Genomic DNA, 18,485 nt, shown 5'->3' on the forward strand with positions numbered 1-18,485 from the left:
TTAATAGTCATCTATGAAAATCTCTCTCCTCAACAAAAATAGCTCCTGTAGCTATGTTAGTGCTGTATACTTAACAAAGCACACACAATACACCAGCATCTTTCACACTCACTGTTCACCCTGAAAGACAGGGGAGATAGGCTGAAACCTCTTAATTGTACAGATGACACAAAAGGAGTTTCAGAAACATATGTAACTTGCCTAAAGTCATGAAAATGGCATTGATTCAGAGTCTTCCAATTCCAAGTTTAGTGTTGTTTCCATGATAAATAACCTATATGTCTGTAGTTCAGAATGCAGACATGGCCATGGTCAGTTATCCAACCGTGTACAGATATGGGGGACACAGAATTCAAGCTTAGTATAGCAAATGTTCTCACCATCAAAGACCTCCAAAGTGAAGATAAGCACTGTATTCTCACCACTTACATGAAACATCATAATAATGTTTCTGAAACATCATTTCTAATTCTTTGATAACAACTTTGCAAAGACTATTATTATCCCAATTTTCTAAGGAGAACACCAAGATACCAAAAATTAAACTAGCTAACCAGACATTAAGTGCCAGAGCTGAATTTAAATCTTGATATTGATACACCAGACTTTCAAAACACTTTCTCTATATATCAGAGATGATGTAGCATTGGCAGTTGGAGATTTGGTATGGACATTAGAGTGTTCAGCACTCTTGCTTCAAAAATAAGCATTCCACATTCACCCACAAACAAAACGAAGCTTGTTCTATGGCTTATTGATTAGAGAAATCCAGAGATTTAAGTACAAAATCAGTATCACTAGAACACATTAATATTTCAAGGTATGTCACCCTTCTTGATAAAAAAATAAAATAAAATGAAAGTTTAGAGTATTACACATACTAAAAATGTGTAAATCAGCTCAATTATTCAGTTTTCTTTCTGTTCTTATCAGAAATATTATAACTCAAACATACTTTTCTTCTGATAAATTTCAAAATAAATATTTGTCTTGGCAATATAGCTAATCATTAATATCCTGAGACAAAGTAAGCATGATCACTGCATCCTAAAAATAATATATTGCAACCTATAAGTCCAGGTACCCAAATTTTATATTTTCTCCCCAAAAATAGTTAACCTAAATATTCATTAGAAAACATTTGTATTAACATAAAGTATGCTCTGTGTCACGTGTACCTAACACACCAACTTGCGGGAGCTGTGAGGAATCTCATGCTAATTACCAATCCGTACCTGGTTATCCCCCTGGGACAAGAACAAGGAAGCTCACTCATCTGTGTGGTGTGTTTCTTGATCGCCAACCTTGATCTCTGCCATGCCATCTGTAACATATGCCAAAAAAGCATAAGCAGAAATAGAGACTTTCTTGCCTAGGAACATCTCCCTTCAGTTACACAGCAGTGTGTCTTCCAGTAAAACTCCTGGAATTAGCTCTTCTACTGTAGACGTCTTCATGACAGGGAGCCCCAGAGGCCAACTTCTAAAGCCAAAACGACACTTTAAAGACAGCTAACCTCACCTTCATTCCAACACGGATTCTCAACCAAAAATCCAACTATGATTTCTTGCCCGAAACCATGTCAACTTCATCTTTAATAAGAGTTAGCTAGCTGGACCAATATCACCTACATTGAAACAACAAATTTAAACATATCCATGAGGTAGAATTAACAATACAGGCACATTTCCTCACAGAACAGCATATGGACAAACAAATATGAACTCACTTCTTTATATCCCTGATTGCCCGTGAGAACCTAACTTTCCATATACGTCTGGCTAAATCCACAAGCAAACACTGGATATCATTGGTTTTAACTCTGCTCGCCTATATTCCCACTTATTCATTAAGAAGTTCTTGAAACTACATTCAGATCGCAACACTACATTCCTATTTTAGCACCAAACAGCTTTCTAAAAATTTTCCAAACAAATTTGATTTAATAACCAATACTACCAATAATATAAATATGTTATCTTCACAGTACTTTATTAAAGTAACTTCCAGTTGGACAACCTATCAATATAAACAAATAATTGTTTTCTGGTTCATTGGCTAACCGATGTTTAGTTCTTACACATTTATTGTTATAAAATTTTTTGAAGTATCATGTCCCATCCAAGTACTAACCAGGCTTGACTCTATTTAGCTTTGATCTGCCTGTATGCATTGCTGAAGGGCAAATGTGTATTCAAGTCAATAAATAGTGGACCAGGCCAGAAGTCCATGTGTCTCTTCAACAAAGAGGCTCCACCTGACCCTCAATGACTTCTAATTTTTTTTAAAAAAATGTATCATGCCCTTAAAATATTTCACAATTATGATATCATGATACACAATACAGGAAAACATAATTTAGAGAATAAGTTCAAGAAACCCAGTAATTAAATAAAAAAAAAATAGTCAAAGAAAAACACATAAATGATTAGGTTTGGCCCATTATATTTCCTAAACAAAATTTTATTTTCTTTATATTTTCTACTTGCTTTTTCTATAGATATGTTATAAGTTGTAAAATGATAATTATTAAACAATAATTGCTATGCGTTTGTGTTTTTAATGTTCTAACTTGATTGTATTGATTCAGAATGCAATGATTATATCTTTAGGTTGAACAAAGGTCCAGCATTATGAACCCACTGAAAACTAAAATAGACATGACTCAATATAAAATCTTTATTTTCCAAATTAATCTATATCTTCAATATAATCATCATCAAACTTCAACAGAGATTTTCATGAAAGTTGACAAGCTGATTCTGGAATGTACATGCAATACCAAAGGTCAATATTGTCTCAAAATGAATTAAAAAAAAAAAAGGATTATGGTAAAGACACCTACTATCTGTCAAAACTTAATATAAAGGTAGAATTAAAACATTTTTACAATGATATAAAGATATACAAACAGACCAGCAGGCTAGAACAAAGAACTCATAAGTATTTTAAAGACTTTAGGATAAGAAGAACTTCTTAAATGATATATTTATAAATCTTAATGGAAACAAAATGAAAAATTTGACTACAAAAACTTTCAACTTCTGTAAAACAAAACCAAATCAGGAATTAAATATACAAGCCACCTACTGGAAGAAGGTATTTACAGCCTACATACCTGACAAAGGATTATGTTCACTATATATAAAGATTCCCTAAATTCAATTTAAGATACATAAACAATCATTTGTAAAAACCTATTTTAAAAAAAAATAGGCAAAAGAAACAGCAAATCACAGCTGAGGAAACACAAGAGGTAACAAGAGTAATAAAATAGTGTCATATTCAACATTACTGAAGGGAAGGGAAGTAAAATGACAATAGTATACCATGGCACATTATCTTTAAAAAAGCAAATGTAGAGAAAAAGGAACAGAGACACAGAGAAACACGAGAACACTAATTTACTACGAATGTAAAAATACATAATATACCACTTTGAGGAGCAATTTGGAAACACCAACTATTGTTGAAGAAACCACACAACATTTCCTACATCACCTAATAAGATAGTTATCTTCACTCAGAAATATAACTTGTTTATACAAGAAACTCCTGAATATGTGAACAAGGAGACTACTTTGAAAATTAATTATAGTATTGTTTGCGTAGCATATAGAAAAAAATCCTCATATATAACCAAAGTAAGCAGAGAATGTTTAAATTAAACAGTAGTTGAGACATGCAATAATAGAATTCTGCCCCTTAGCTAAAATAAATGAACTAGAGCTGCTTATACCACTTGAATAAATCTCATAAACATTATGTAACTAAAAAAGAGGCAAGATATTTGTATAAAATTTCATAAATAAAAAAGTGAATAAACAAAATTTCATAAACAAACATAACGAATGCTCATGTAGTTTATGAATACATACATAAAACTGTAAAGATAAGTAAGAGAATTAAGTCTAGTGGTTTATTCTGAGGTACAAAGAAAGGTTTGGGAGAGGTGAGGTGATTACAAGAGACTTCAGAATCAATTTATAAGTACTTATCTTTTCTTTAATATATTTTTATTGATTTCAGAAAGGAAGGAGAGAGAGATAAAAACATCAATGATGATGGAGCTGTAACCCTGGGCATGTTCCCTTGGCCAGAATCGAACCTGCGACCCTTCAGTCCACAGGCTGACACTCTATCCACTGAGCCAAACCAGCTAGGGCAGTACTTATCTTTCCTAAAAATATGAAGAAGAAAAAACCCCAGCAAAATATTCAGACAATATAGTAAGCTGGGTACATAGCTATTTGCCATATTATTCTCTCCAATTTCTTTTCTTTTCTTTTTCTTTTTTTGTATACTCAACATTTGTAATGTAAAGTACAAGTCAGTGATTAAGTGTTAAATTTCATACATTAAACCACAAATTCCAAAAAGCTCCCTCAGCCCCACTCAAGGAGATGAAAAGTGTGATTAAGCTGTGTGAATCTTATAAGGCAAATTTTCCTGACTGGGAGGGGTTCAGACTAAAGAAAATCACATCCACTTTTAATGAACTAGTAAACATCATATCCTAACTTTCTTGGTTACCATGTAATGAAGAAATCAACCTCTGAGTTGTTTCAGTAAAAACTACAACACTGAGAGCAAAACACACTCACCATTTAAGTGCAAATGAACCAGAAACAGATGGATATAATTCCACACAAATAAAGCTTCTACCACATCTCATTTCCTGTGCAGGCCTCTGGAAATTCTTATTCCAATGGCACCCCAAGAACCCCACTCCCTCTAGCAACAGAGAAAGGCAATCCCACACAATTCTCCGATAACACTACCTTGAGTTGAAATTGAGATTCTATTTACTTATTTATTATTTATTTATCTTTATTGTTGAAAGCATTACATAGGTCCCCTTTGCCCCTCATCTACACTCCCCAAGCCCAGGCCCTCACCATCCCACTGTAAGCGTCCATGGGGAAACAGATATTTTAATTTCTAATTTAAAATTCCTGTGTTTTGTACCCCTCACTTTATCTCAACCACCCAGCAAACACAATGACGGGGAGATTCTGGGCTAGAGAACTGCCAGAGAAAAACCCCCTTTTTACACTTTGCACTGCACAGTGCTGCTGCATTTTCCAGATTGGAGGGGTTTTTCCCTGTCAGTAACAATCCAAATTCCTATCCCCATTCCCAAGATCTGAATTTAAAAAGTTTTTTAAAAGGTTATATAAGTTAATGAGCGGTAAACTAAGAGTTTTAAGAACCTGTATCCAGAGGAAACAGCTTCCATTTTGTGCATCTTTTTTGAAAAATAAAAGTTATTTCCAAATATCAATGCTGTCTTAAGTGTGCATGGCTCTTTACAAATTATAGAGTGTGACTGTGTATCATTTTATTTGCTTCACATGACCCTATGAGGAATGACATCTTAATAAGCACCCAATTCTTGTAAGCGAAAAGGAATTCTTTATCACTCCTTTCTATGTATATTGCTTGCAATCTTGTTTTATTAGGCATTATGGTAGGAAATTGAATATGCAGAACAAAAGAATTCAGCGTTAAGGGATACAGCAGAGATATGAACAACGTGGTATGGAGCACCAGGAAGAACTGAGCCGGGTCTTAGTCAGATAAAAAGTAAAGTTTGTGCTTGTCATGAGATGAAAATTGTGTTACGGACTCCCCAAATTTGGAGATGGTTGGAACTTAGATTTGAGAAAAATGGGAGTACATACAGGGTAATATGAATTAATGAACATGGGATTTTTTCAAGCATGTCATAAATTCAAAACTTCCTAAAATTGTAATGATATTAAGTAACTTTCACCAGAGAGAGTCTAGAGAAAAGTAAGTTTATTACAGAGGAAGCATCTAATTTTTTGAGGCCTTTATCTAAAGTGTTAAGTATAATGAATTTGTTTTGATACTATAATACAAATAAAGTTTATAATGATTTGTTCAAGGAATTAAAATGGAAGTGGCAAACTGTAAATACACAAAGTCCATATTTTGAATATCATATCATATCATAAAATGAAAAGATATCAGATACCATTTAAATCCCCAATATTGAACATTTCACAGCCCAGACACTATTATAAATAGAGTCAAAAATAGAAAATTTTTTATCTTAAAGCAAAAAGCAAGTAATAGCAATTTAGAACTCAATTAGATTTATAGTTTAATTCTCCAGAACTTCTGTCTTCATTTTCTCAATAGAAGAAAACTGATTCTATCTATTAAAAGGAAAAAAAAAAAGATAGGTAGGAAAAGATCCTTCTTTGTCCAGTATTTGACTAAGAATGTTTACTAAATGTTTCTGGAAAATAAAATTTAAGATATCGTAGATAGGATCACCCCAGAACCTAACTGCCTGAGTTCCTTCAGAAAATCATTGCAGATTGTGATAATTTAAAAGATTGGTTCAGAAAAGTTTGGTTAATGGAACACTCTTGATTTGTCTTTTTTTTATTTTTTATTTTAGGGGATGACATACTAAGAAATATTAGGAATGTTTGTTTTATAATCTGAAAGACTGGTTTTATTTTTAAGAATGTTCTAAAATGAATTTCTCCAGTGTAGCCTAATTTATTGAGTAGAGTAATAATCATTGCTAATTCTCAGCATTCTGAAACACAAAATTCTCCTAAATTATTTTAGACAGACAGCCTTGTTCAGAAAGATTTTTCAAAAAGAGGTTGAGTAAAAATTTCCTTTCAAAAAATAACAAGAGGAGTGACTCAGAAAATATGCTTGGGATTTTTTTTTTTCCTTATCCATTTAATGTTAGTTACATAAGGAGAGTACTTTGAGAATAACATTTGACTTATGAACATCAGAAAACCTACATGATCGGTCAATGTGTTTTAAATTCAGAAGATTGAAAGCTAGAGGAAATTGGAAAATACTCTTGATGTCCAAAAATTAATAGAGTTTATGCAATTTAGTACTGCAAGAGTATTAACATGTCAGGAGTCTGTAAAGCCTATTATAGGAGAAATGACCAGACTTATAAGAAACAGGGGACTTCAAACTATTTATGACCAACAGCTTCATAGTTTTGAGGAGAAAAATGTAGTCTATGAATTCTATAGTCACCCAATTGTCAGTCATGTATTAAGTCAGCTGGAAGAAAATATTGAATCATAAAGGCTCAGTCTATATACTTTTGTATTCATAAAATCAGAAAGATATATTCAGAAGAGATCAAGTCAACCCTTATGTCTACCTGGCATTCATTATATAGATGGACAAATTAAGTCACAAAAACACAAACATCTATCTATTCATATATATAATTTTTTCTTAGAAAAGAATGAACTCCATACTGTGGAAATTTACCCATTTTTATTACCTTTGATAATAAATTTTAAAAAATCAACAGTCATGAAAAGTATTTGAGAAATTTTTCAAAATCCATTGATAAAAAATTGGTATTATTATAGAAATTCCTCACATCTAGCACAAAAATCAGAGTTGTGCCTCAACCAATCTACTACTTTGAAATTTTGTAATAATCTATTAGAGTTTTGAGCCTGAGGACTCTAAATATATCAAGTATAAATTAAACACATAATTATGGACAAAACATAAATTATATATACATATATATATATACACATACACACACACACAACTATATATAAGAATATCTATAACTACACATGTAATAGTTTTTAATATGCATATGTATCACATAAAAGTTTATAATATATAGACATATTATAAACTATTTTGTGATATATATTCATATTTAACAAGAAAGTGTACTGGTCTAAACCCAGTAAATGCTTATGGATAGACATTTGGCCTGATGGCCTTCTCGCAGCCTGGTGGCACAGAACACATGAAAAGAAGAAAGTAAATGATTTATTATATGTCAAAGTTATGCCTCAAAATATTTCATGTTTCAAAGTCAGGCTCTATTTTTGTCAGTAAACATAATATCATAAACCTAATAGAAAAATTACCTATCTTCTAAGAATGAAGCAAAGCTAAAAATTATCAATAAAAAATTATGCGTGTAGGTTATGCAAGAACTGAACTCTAATCAGTGGCAGTCCTTGGTTTGTAAAATCAAAGGTGCACTTCAATTTTTTCTCTTGAATAAGTTTATATTGTATCTCATTTTAATTTAAATCTATGAACCTAAATGGCCACATAAGCTACCAAGTACAAGGAACATTACTTCATCAGAGTATGCTTTATTGAAATTGTTTAAAATCATCTCAATTTGTAGCACTTGCCAATTTCTGGCATGTAAGTACAAAGAAGGTAATTTTATCTTGAAGTCATTCTCATATCTCTTTCAAATTATATCATGCATATTCATTGCTGCAAATTCTATTTTAAAATAAAATAGCATATTCATTTCTCCTGGAGTATGCTATATGAGCATTACCATCCTTAAACATGAATCTCAGTTTCTGTATCTTAACTAGCAACACCAAAAGAGTAGCATTGGGTATGACAGGATGACAGTCAGAGACAATTCATACAGACCAAGTGATTTGCTCATAATTATTTTATCTTGATTCATACAGTCTAGTCCATTTAACTATCTGGCTAACTCTTCTAACTTTCTTTGCTTTATGAATACCATTAGAATAGCTACATATTTGATGATATCCTGGTATAATGGCATTCTAACAACCAACTAGCATACAAAAAACAAATGACACTGAATGTGAAGTTGGGAAAAGATGTGCAGACTCTTTCCAGCAGAACACCGTGGTGAATAAATATTTCCTCAAATTTGTGTTTATTCTAATAGTCTGTCAAAATATTCAGAAACTTTTTGGTGTGTTCCAATACATTCCACTAAAGACAATTACAGTAAATGATGTTAACATAATTAAAATTTTAAACAGTAATAGGCAACAAGAACTTGTTAAACTCTAAAATGACAAAAACCACTCTCAAGTAAGTAATTCATTTAGAGAAAAAAGAAAAGAATAGGTTGAGGCTACATTATGATAAAAAATGTTCATTATAAACAATATCATTGAAAACTTCCAAACTATTATCTGTGCTATGGTTTGGAAAATGCAAATGACTGCATCATCTAATTAACAAATGAAAATTATCATTGTGCATTTTGAAAATCAAGCTGTAATATTTTAGTGAAAGAAACTGATCAAATATAAATTTTATGGGACATTAGGTACATCTATAGAGTTCATTATTTTAAAATGATTATGACATAACAAGCTGAATGTTATCTAAAGTAGACAGAACCTAGCATAGGAGTTGGCAATTTTTTTACATAAAGGATCAAAGAGTATATGATTTAGACTTTGTAGACCTACTATCTCTGTTGTGAATACAGTTCTGCTATTATAGTGGGAAAACACCCATGATCAACATGCAAATTAATGATTTTGGCTGAGCTCCAATAAAACAATGTTTACAGAAACAGCAACAGGTGGATTTTTGCACTTGGGTGGTCCATAATTTGCTGCCTTGACTTTAACATATACTAAATCATGTTTTTATGGCCCTGATTTCAATATTATTTTTCTTATAATTTATGAAACAACCTCTACAACCAAAGTACCTTTTATTTATACTATTGTGGCAGTCAGTAAAAATCTTGACTAATTTCTGTTTCTTAAACAACATATTCCTATTGCAAACCACTTGCCAAAAGGACAATGCAATTGAACATAAAGTGAATATAGTTATGGACATATCTTCTATATTGTTACATAAGAATTTTAAAATTAAACATAAGAAAAGGCCTTCCAGACAGTAAAAAAATAGGAAATTTACATATTAAATTGCTTCATATTTAGTGAGTTCAAATATTTTATTTGACATTCTTATTCTTACCTTCAGCAAGTCTCCCTGTCTGTTCTGCACTTCCCCCAGGAAGAATCTTGGCAATATACGCTCCAATTTCTCCGCTGTGTCCAGGAATTTCTTTACCACCCACAATTCTAATTCCTAATCCATTACCTGTATGGAAGAAGCAAAAAAATTATTATTAACAATTTAAGGAGGGAAAACAGTTATCACAAATTATAAGGTGCAAAGCGGCTTTGCTGCACAGAAGTTAATTAGAACATGGATATTGGAACTGAACACCAATTACAAAAGAAAATTTTAAATTTCCATTATATAAAATAGAACTTTCTGAAATCTTTGTAGGAGCTGTAGTAATTAACCTGATATTAACAAATACTTTTTAAGTTCAGCTATCTTCAGTAACATACTAAGACTTTGTCCATATTAACAAATTATTTTGTAAAAAAAAAAATGAATATGTTCCCAGTATAAGAAACTCCAGAGCATACACTTTACTTATAAAACTAAGGAGCATTTTGCTTACATAAAGATAGCAAAGACTATAATAGATTAAGACTGCATAATCCAAATATACAGATGATTACAACTGACAAAGTGCAAACATGATCATAACATATGCATTATCATCATTGATTCTTAAAATAAGAACAAAAAAATATCCTGCATTTTTAAAAAATCTATTTTTATTGATTTCAGAGAGGGAGAGAGAGAGATAGAAACAAACGATAATAATGAGACAGAATCATGGATCTCCTGCCTCCTGCATGCCCCTCAATGGGGATTGAGATGGATACCCAGGCATGTTCTCTGACCAGGAATCAAACTATGACCTCCTGGTTCATAGGTTGGCAACACTCAACTACTGATCCACACCGTTCAGGCAATACCCTGTATTTTACACATGAAGACAATGAGGCTTTGCAAGGTTAGTTGCTCAAGGTAACATCCAATATATGGGGAAAGCTAGAGTGGGGTCCACACTCCCACGCCAAGGGAGTGACTCAGCGATGTGTCCCTTGTTTGATTAGTGCCAGTGCACCTGGTTGAGAATCAGAAAGGATGGGTTTGGGAGGGGCACAGCCAGCCCTTCGTTTACTCACTCCGTTGTATAGAGGAGAGTGATGGAAAAGATTGAAATCAGGCCATTAAAAGGAGAAACTACCAAGATATATTAAAAAAAAATGTCGGAAGGCATCATCTCTCAGTCAAGACTGAAAAGAAAAATAATATATTTCTGGCTTAGGCAGCCCACAAAACATACAGTATAACTTAATCTGTAACTATAACTAATTAGTTGGATTATGCTTGTTTTGTACTTCTATTTTTTTCTATTGATGAATTAATTTTAGCTTTATTTTTTAGTTTTACATTTTTAAATCATTTTTTAATTTTAGTATTTGTATTACAAATATGAATTGCATATAGATATTTTAAATTTTCTCTGCAACTTTTCATGTTGGGTACTATCCATACCATTTCTGGACAGAAAAGCTGAGGCCAAGGAAGGTTAGGAGCTTGCCTCGGTTGTCCAGCACATAAAAATGCTAACGAGAGCCCATTTTCTTGCTTGACTCCCACATCCTTGTTCTTCTGCACATATTAGCTCAGCACCCTAATTGTCAAGAAAATATTCTAGAGGGTCAAGGAAAATCCTTATTCTTTAATTGAATCTCATTTCTTATTGCCAGTTTTCACATAGTCAATTCATATACATTTTATATTTATACCATTCAAGTTCATTGCTATTAACACTATCTTCCTCTCCTCTAAGTGAAACATCTTTTTTTAAAAAAATATATATGATTGATTTTGTACAGAGAGGAAGGGAGAGAGATAGAGAGTTAGATTCATCGATGAAAGAGAGTCATCAGATCAGCTGCCTCTTGCACACCCCCCACTGGGGATATGCCCGCAACCAAGGTACATGCCCTTGACCGGAATCGAACCCGGGACCTTTCAGCCCCCAAGCCGACGCTTTATCCATTGAGCCAAACCGGTTTCGGCAAAGTGAAACATCTTGAATGCCTTCATCTTCTCCTCGGAGAATCAATTAATACTTTTCATTTTATTTTATTAAGAGTGCATAGAAAAGTGTGTTAACTTATTCAGTTAGAAACAAAGCCTATCAGGTCAAGTCCTTAGCAGGAACATGACTGTGCAAGCAACATTTATCCTGACAGATGTCTGCGGAAGTTAAGCTGTTAATGTAGAACTAGCCCTGACAATAAACACTTTCTCTGTTACTGAGGGAAATAAAGGCAAGCTTTTATTAAAATTAACCAGGAAGAAATTGTGGTTTTAGAAGAGATTCCACCTGACACTTATTACATTCCTATTGATTTATATTGGGTCGGCAACTAAGTAATTGCGGGTTTCACACACATATGGCTTCAGTTGAATTTTTAGGTTTGCAGACGTAGTACAAATGTAAAACACATTTTGTATTTGATAGTTGGCTATTCAGCTGTTAATCAGTAAAAAAAGTTTTTTGATCTGTTTTGTAGTTTTCGTTTGGCGTTCGTTGAAAAATGGAAAATCAAAAGGAACATTTTCGTCATATTTTGCTTTTTTATTTCCGCAAAGGAAAAACGCATCACAAGCTCATAAAAAGTTATGTGCTGTTTATGGTGATGAAGCCTTAAAAGAACGGCAGTGTCAAAATTGGTTTGCCAAATTTCGTTCTGGTGATTTTTCACTCAAAGATGAAAGACGCTCTGGTCGTCCAGTTGAAGTTGATGACACCCTAATCAAAGCAATAATCAATTCGGACTGTCACAGTACAACACGTGAGATTGCAGAGAAGCTTCATGTATCACATACATGCATTGAAAATCACTTAAAACAACTTGGCTATGTTCAAAAACTCGATACATGGGTTCCTCACGAACTGAAAGAATCACAGTTAACGCAACGCATTAGCAGCTGCGATTTGCTAAAGAAACGTAATGAAAATGATCCATTTTTAAAACGACTGATAACTGGCGATGAAAAATGGGTTGTTTACAACAATATCAAGCGGAAAAGATCGTGGAGCAGGCCAGGTGAACCAACTCAAACAACATCAAAAGCTGATATTCATCAAAAGAAGGTTTTGTTATCAGTTTGGTGGGATTACAAAGGAATTGTCTACTTTGAACTCTTACCACCCAACCGAACGATCAATTCTGATGTCTACATTGAACAACTAACAAAATTAAACAATGCAGTTGAAGAAAAGCGGCCCAAATTGACAAATAGAAAAGGTGTTGTATTCCATCATGACAATGCAAGGCCACACACATCTTTGGTCACTCGGCAAAAATTAATGGAGCTTGGTTGGGATGTTTTGCCACATCCACCATATAGTCCTGACCTTGCACCATCTGATTACTTTTTGTTTTGATCTTTACAAAACTCCTTGAATGGTAAAAATTTCAATAATGATGATGATGTCAAATCGTACCTGATTCAGTTTTTTGCTAATAAAAAACAGAAGTTTTTTGAACGTGGGATTATGATGCTGCCTGAAAGATGGCAAAAGGTCATTGATCAAAATGGGCAATACATTACAGAATAAAGTTATTTAGTTCCATGAAAAAATTGTCTTTGATTTTCTTTAAAAAATCCGCAATTACTTAGCTGCCGACCCAATACTTTGTTTATTTCTACAAATAAGCTGAGAGGTTTATAATGAAAACTGAACCACATATTACATTGTTAAAATAAAAATAAAAGAGAAAAAGCCACCCTGAATGGGGAGGTAGTAATTTCGGGTCTCAGGGCACATGTTCTCAAGGTGACACACGTTTTCTTTGTCTTCCATGTGAAGCAGAAGAGATGACATAATTGTTTTAAGGTCCTAGTGTGAGGCTTGATCTGCTATGAAAACAAAAATTTCTCAGAAATGTTCACATAAATGATGCGGGAGTAATATTAAGTGGGTCTTTTTAAAAGCATATTTTTAATTGATTTCAGAGAGGAAGGAAGAGGGAGAAACACATTAATAATGAGAGAGAGAAACACATTAATAATGAGAGAGAATCCATTGATTGGCTGCCTCTTGAGACCCAGGCATGTGCCCTGACCAGGAATCAAACCATGACCTCCTGGTTCACAGGTCCATGCTCAACCACTGAACCACTCAGGCCAAGCATGTGCGTCTTTAACTAAGCCACATTGTTGCTTCAGTTCCTCTTTATTTGATGTGCCACATTTGAGGATAGCAGTGCAGTCTTAAGCAACGAAAATTAAATTTATTAAAAAAAAACAAACTTGTGTGCCTCTTTTCATTATGGTTAAGCTTCTTTCAAAATTCAACTTTGAAGTAGACAAAAAATAAAATAAAATTTAAAAACCATTTGTTCACGTCCTAACTGGTTTGGCTCAGTGGATAGAGCATCGGCCTGCAGACTGAAGGGTCTCAAGTTCGATAGATTCTGGTCAAGGGCATGTACCTTGGTTGCAGACACATCCTCAGTGGGTAGTGTGCAGGAGGCAGGTGAATTGATATTTCTCTCTCATCAATGTTTCTAATTCTGAATTGATATTTCTCTCTCATCAATGTTTCTAATTCTCTCCTCCCTTCCTCTCTGTAAATAATCAATAAAATATATATTTTTAAAAAACATTCCTTTACAAAAGAGGTTATACTTTCCATGGTTTCAATAATGCCCATCCTCTCTACTCAATTAAATTCCAACTCTCTGTCTTCCAAGTCCACTGTGACCCAGTCCTAACTTTGGTCCTATGTACACTGTGACATAGCAAAACAAAACAAAAAACCCCAGTACCAGTACTCTATGCTCTTGCATATTAAGTAGAGAGGTCATTGAAAGGAAATAACAAGACTCTCTCAAATTTCTGGTTGTTTACTTTGTTCCTGACCACAGTCCTCACAGGACCCTGCATGGTTGTCCTGCTCTGCTCCCTCTGTTATGAACATACGTGACTAACAGACTGCTGTCGATCTCATCTGTCCGGCGTCAGATGCTGTTTGGCCATCACCTTACTCTTGGAGAAGAACCTCTCCCTCATTGTCTGACTGGATAGGAGGCAATTAACTAGTAAATACAGAATAAAATATCAGCTTGATATTAAATGTTATTAAAATGCGGCTTTTGATAGGATACTTTAAAATTTGGTTTTTGAAGTGAGGTAATATATTTTTCTTAAGTTTGCATCATTTTACATTGCTACATAAACAGCAAATGATCAGCTACAATCTTAGATTGGGAATGCAAATTGACAGAACTCATCCACTAAGAAAAGATGTCTAGGAAACATCAGAAATACCCCTTTCTTTTTACTCAGTAATTTTACTTTTGGAAATATATTTTAAGGAAATATTCAACACTCTGGAAGCATCTTTTCATCGTGGCATTGTATATAATAGTCAAAAGAAGAAGACAAAATAATGTCCAACAATTGAGGAATGGTTGAAGTAAATATCTATACAATAAAATCTAGCCATTAAACATATGTATGTAAAGAATATTTGATATAACAACAGGAAAATGACTTTACCAGGCAACTTGTGCTATATTAAAAATATGTATATAAACTACATTACAATATACTCTCAACTATCAGTGTGTGTGTACATGGTATAAAGAAAACAGGATGGGGAAGAAGAAAATATAAATTGTAAAATTTTGATGGCTTTTATATTAATCTTTATACTTTTCACTACTATTATATTTTACAAAGGATCTGGCTATCTGGCTATCTATCTATCTATCTATCTGTCCATCTATCAACACACACACACACACACACACACACACACACACACAAATACACACACATTTTATGTATATACACAAAGAAGAATGAGAATGATATGTGCATTTAGCTACTGGCAGCTGAGAGCCAGATGAGAGGTTTGCTTTTGAGACCTCTAATAGGAAACAGAGAAATAAAAATCTTCATGAGAAAATGGGGGAAAAGATGTTTTAATCTATACCACAGATAAAATTCTTTAAGCAAATGAAGAAATACAGTATAAAAATTGTACATGTGCATGCATATACTCACTCATATTTTGTAGCACATATTTGATTTTCAATATACAGTTTCTAGTATTCATTGTTTTATGTGTATCAGTTCCATTTCAAATATTTTGCGAATTCTTGGAAGCAGAATTCTTGCATAGGATTTTCCTATATCTGCCTCATATCTAGTTTAAGGTTGAATCTTTATTTGATATCAAATATTTAATTGTTTTTAATTGAAGGAAATTCCCTTTATGTAATTTCTTATTCTTTGAAAAATGTTAGAGCAAATTTAACAGATAAGGTGGCTAAATTGTGTTTTCAGTATTTTTATTGAGGTGGAACATGAGGGTTTACTTATTTTTTCTAATATTGGAAAAGATATATAAAATTATTGCTACCATTCTATCTCAAGTCTGAATACTGACATATCTACATCACTTACAGAGACAGAAAGCAAATCTGACCTGTAGTAGGGAGAGGAATGTTGGGCATTGATACTGGTAGCAGGCTCAAGGGAACTTTGTAATGACTGAAACATTCTAAACCAGTGTTTTAGATTGTGGTGAAGGTAGCACAACTTCATAAATTCACTAAAAGTCATTGATTTGTGCACTTACAATGTGTACATTTATGGTATGTACATTATACCTCATTAAAGATGGAAAAATAATAGTACAAATAGCTACCCATCTTTGGTATTGTCATTAATTCAGAATCAATGAGATCCGTTACATTTGTCTCTTATTCCTGAAAGCCCACTAAGATGGTGAACTAATGAGAAATAGAACATGAGCCACTATTTCCACAGAAGACATTGCTATTTTTTGAAGCTAAACATTTTTATGTTCTTCAATATTACACTTGCTAATTAGCCTTTCTAGCCTTGCAGATGTAGCCAGTCTGTTATGGATCTTTTTAAGCAATATCTTTTTTTTCTTTTTAAGCCAGAAGAATATTTTAGGGTTGTTTCAAAACAGCTGTGTTTCTAGAGCTATAAGATAGAGTACTAAGTAAAAGAGACTCATTTTTTTAAGCTTTACATTTTATTCTTTTTTTTCTGATAATTTCTAAGAGAAGGGGAAATAACATTTGCTGGGAGTTAGTCAGTACAAGATTTTGCACTAGGTTCAGTTATGTGAGATTCATAGAGCTGGTCTTACTGCTCTTATAGAGAAAAGTTATTACCAAAATTTACATAAGTGATAGAGCTGAACCTCAATTCTGGTCTTTCTGATTCTAAAATTCATTACCTATTCTCTCCATTTTGTGGCCTTGTGTTTGGTTGAGATCACTTGACCTAAGGACACCTGAAAATTATATTTACCCTATACTAATCAATACAAGGTAACTGATATAGGGCAAATATAATGGAAAATATTTGAATTATTATTTTAGGGAAATATCAGAAGAAAATGGGATGTTCAGAGAGATGATATAGTATACTATTAATAAACTTAATATTCAAAACAATAATCTTCATTTCTCATTCTGCAAAATCTATATACTGAGAAAATTGAATTTAGTTTTCAGACTACAATACTTAAGAGGAATCAATAGCTCTTATTTCTGCTATTCATATATTTTAAAAAATTTCCTAATTGGAGCAGAAGGAAACAAAATAATGAGTAGCAAAATATAACCAGTTGATGGAAATTATTCATATAGTATACAAATAATAATAGAGCTAAAAATAGATACCTTGTAATAGAGTCCTCATTATTTAGTAAAAATGGTTTGAATGTTTCTGTTTTAAAAAAATAATGTTTGCCATTGTTGGAAAGTATTATGTTGTTTTGCCTTATGAGCTGGAGGGAACTGAAATAATTTGTAGCAAGTAATTTTTTCTACAAAAACAGTTAAGATTCACCCCTGGAATTTTCATCAGTAGTTAAAATACAATCTGCACACAATAAAACTATAAAGGTTGAATTATCTGTCTCTGGTGGAAGACAAATTACCCAATCTTAAAAGGGAAAGAACATTAGCCTCTTAATTGATTCATTCTTTATGAAAATAAAGACAGAAAAATTGCTCAAAGCAAAACCTGTTCCATATGCACATGCTTCTGCTAAAACCTGTAAGGAACAATAGCAAGTACATTAAAAACACACACACACACACAAAAACACACACATACACAAAAAAAACCTCGTTTTGTTTTTTGTTATCTCAGTCCTACAAAAAACAACAACAAACCCCCAGCACATTAATCATGCTGATTTGTCACCTATACAGATATCCATAATATCCTAAGAAAGAGGGAATATGCTAATTGACCTTCATGCCATCACAAAGGTGGCAGTGCCCACAGCCAATATGGAGGGAATATGCTAATTGACTGCCCCACCCCCAAAGATGGCAGTGCCCACAGCCACAAGATGGCAGCACCCAGTCTCCTCAGCCATGAGGAATCCCACAGTTCCCTCAGCCCCCCAGCTGCACAGATCGGGCCCGAGGTGCAAGGAAGCCTCAGATGGCAGCTGCCCAGCCATCCAGGGCTGGCCCGAGGTGCAGGCAAGTCTCCTATGGTGGCTGCCTAGCCGCTCAGGGCCGTCTGAGGCTCAGGTAACCAGGGCTTGCCAAGGCTTGTGCTGCCAAAGTGGCAGCTGCAAAGGTGTGATGGGACATCACCTTCCCCTGATTGCTGGGTTACCTCTGAGGGCTGTGAGAGTAGGCAGGTTGGGCTGAGGGAACCCCCACCAGTGCATGGATTTTCATGTACCGGGCCTCTAGTATACATATATAAGAACTTAAATC

At 33.6% G+C, this 18,485-nt stretch overlaps 1 protein-coding gene across 6 annotated transcripts in view; it reads right to left on the reverse strand.

The window, feature by feature from the left end:
- Positions 1–18,485, reverse strand: part of PCLO (piccolo presynaptic cytomatrix protein) — a 254,587-nt gene that overhangs the window by 74,026 nt on the left and 162,076 nt on the right. For all 6 annotated transcript variants that reach the window (XM_084897067.1, XM_084897064.1, XM_084897066.1 and 3 more), the window contains exon 10: positions 9,781–9,906. In XM_084897067.1, the coding sequence (XP_084753193.1) occupies positions 9,781–9,906 (126 nt within the window). The remainder of the gene's footprint in view (positions 1–9,780; positions 9,907–18,485) is intronic.

This window comes from Pipistrellus hanaki (genome assembly GCF_964339955.1).
Source record: "Pipistrellus hanaki genome assembly, chromosome: 10".
Taxonomy (NCBI): Eukaryota; Metazoa; Chordata; class Mammalia; order Chiroptera; family Vespertilionidae; genus Pipistrellus; species Pipistrellus hanaki.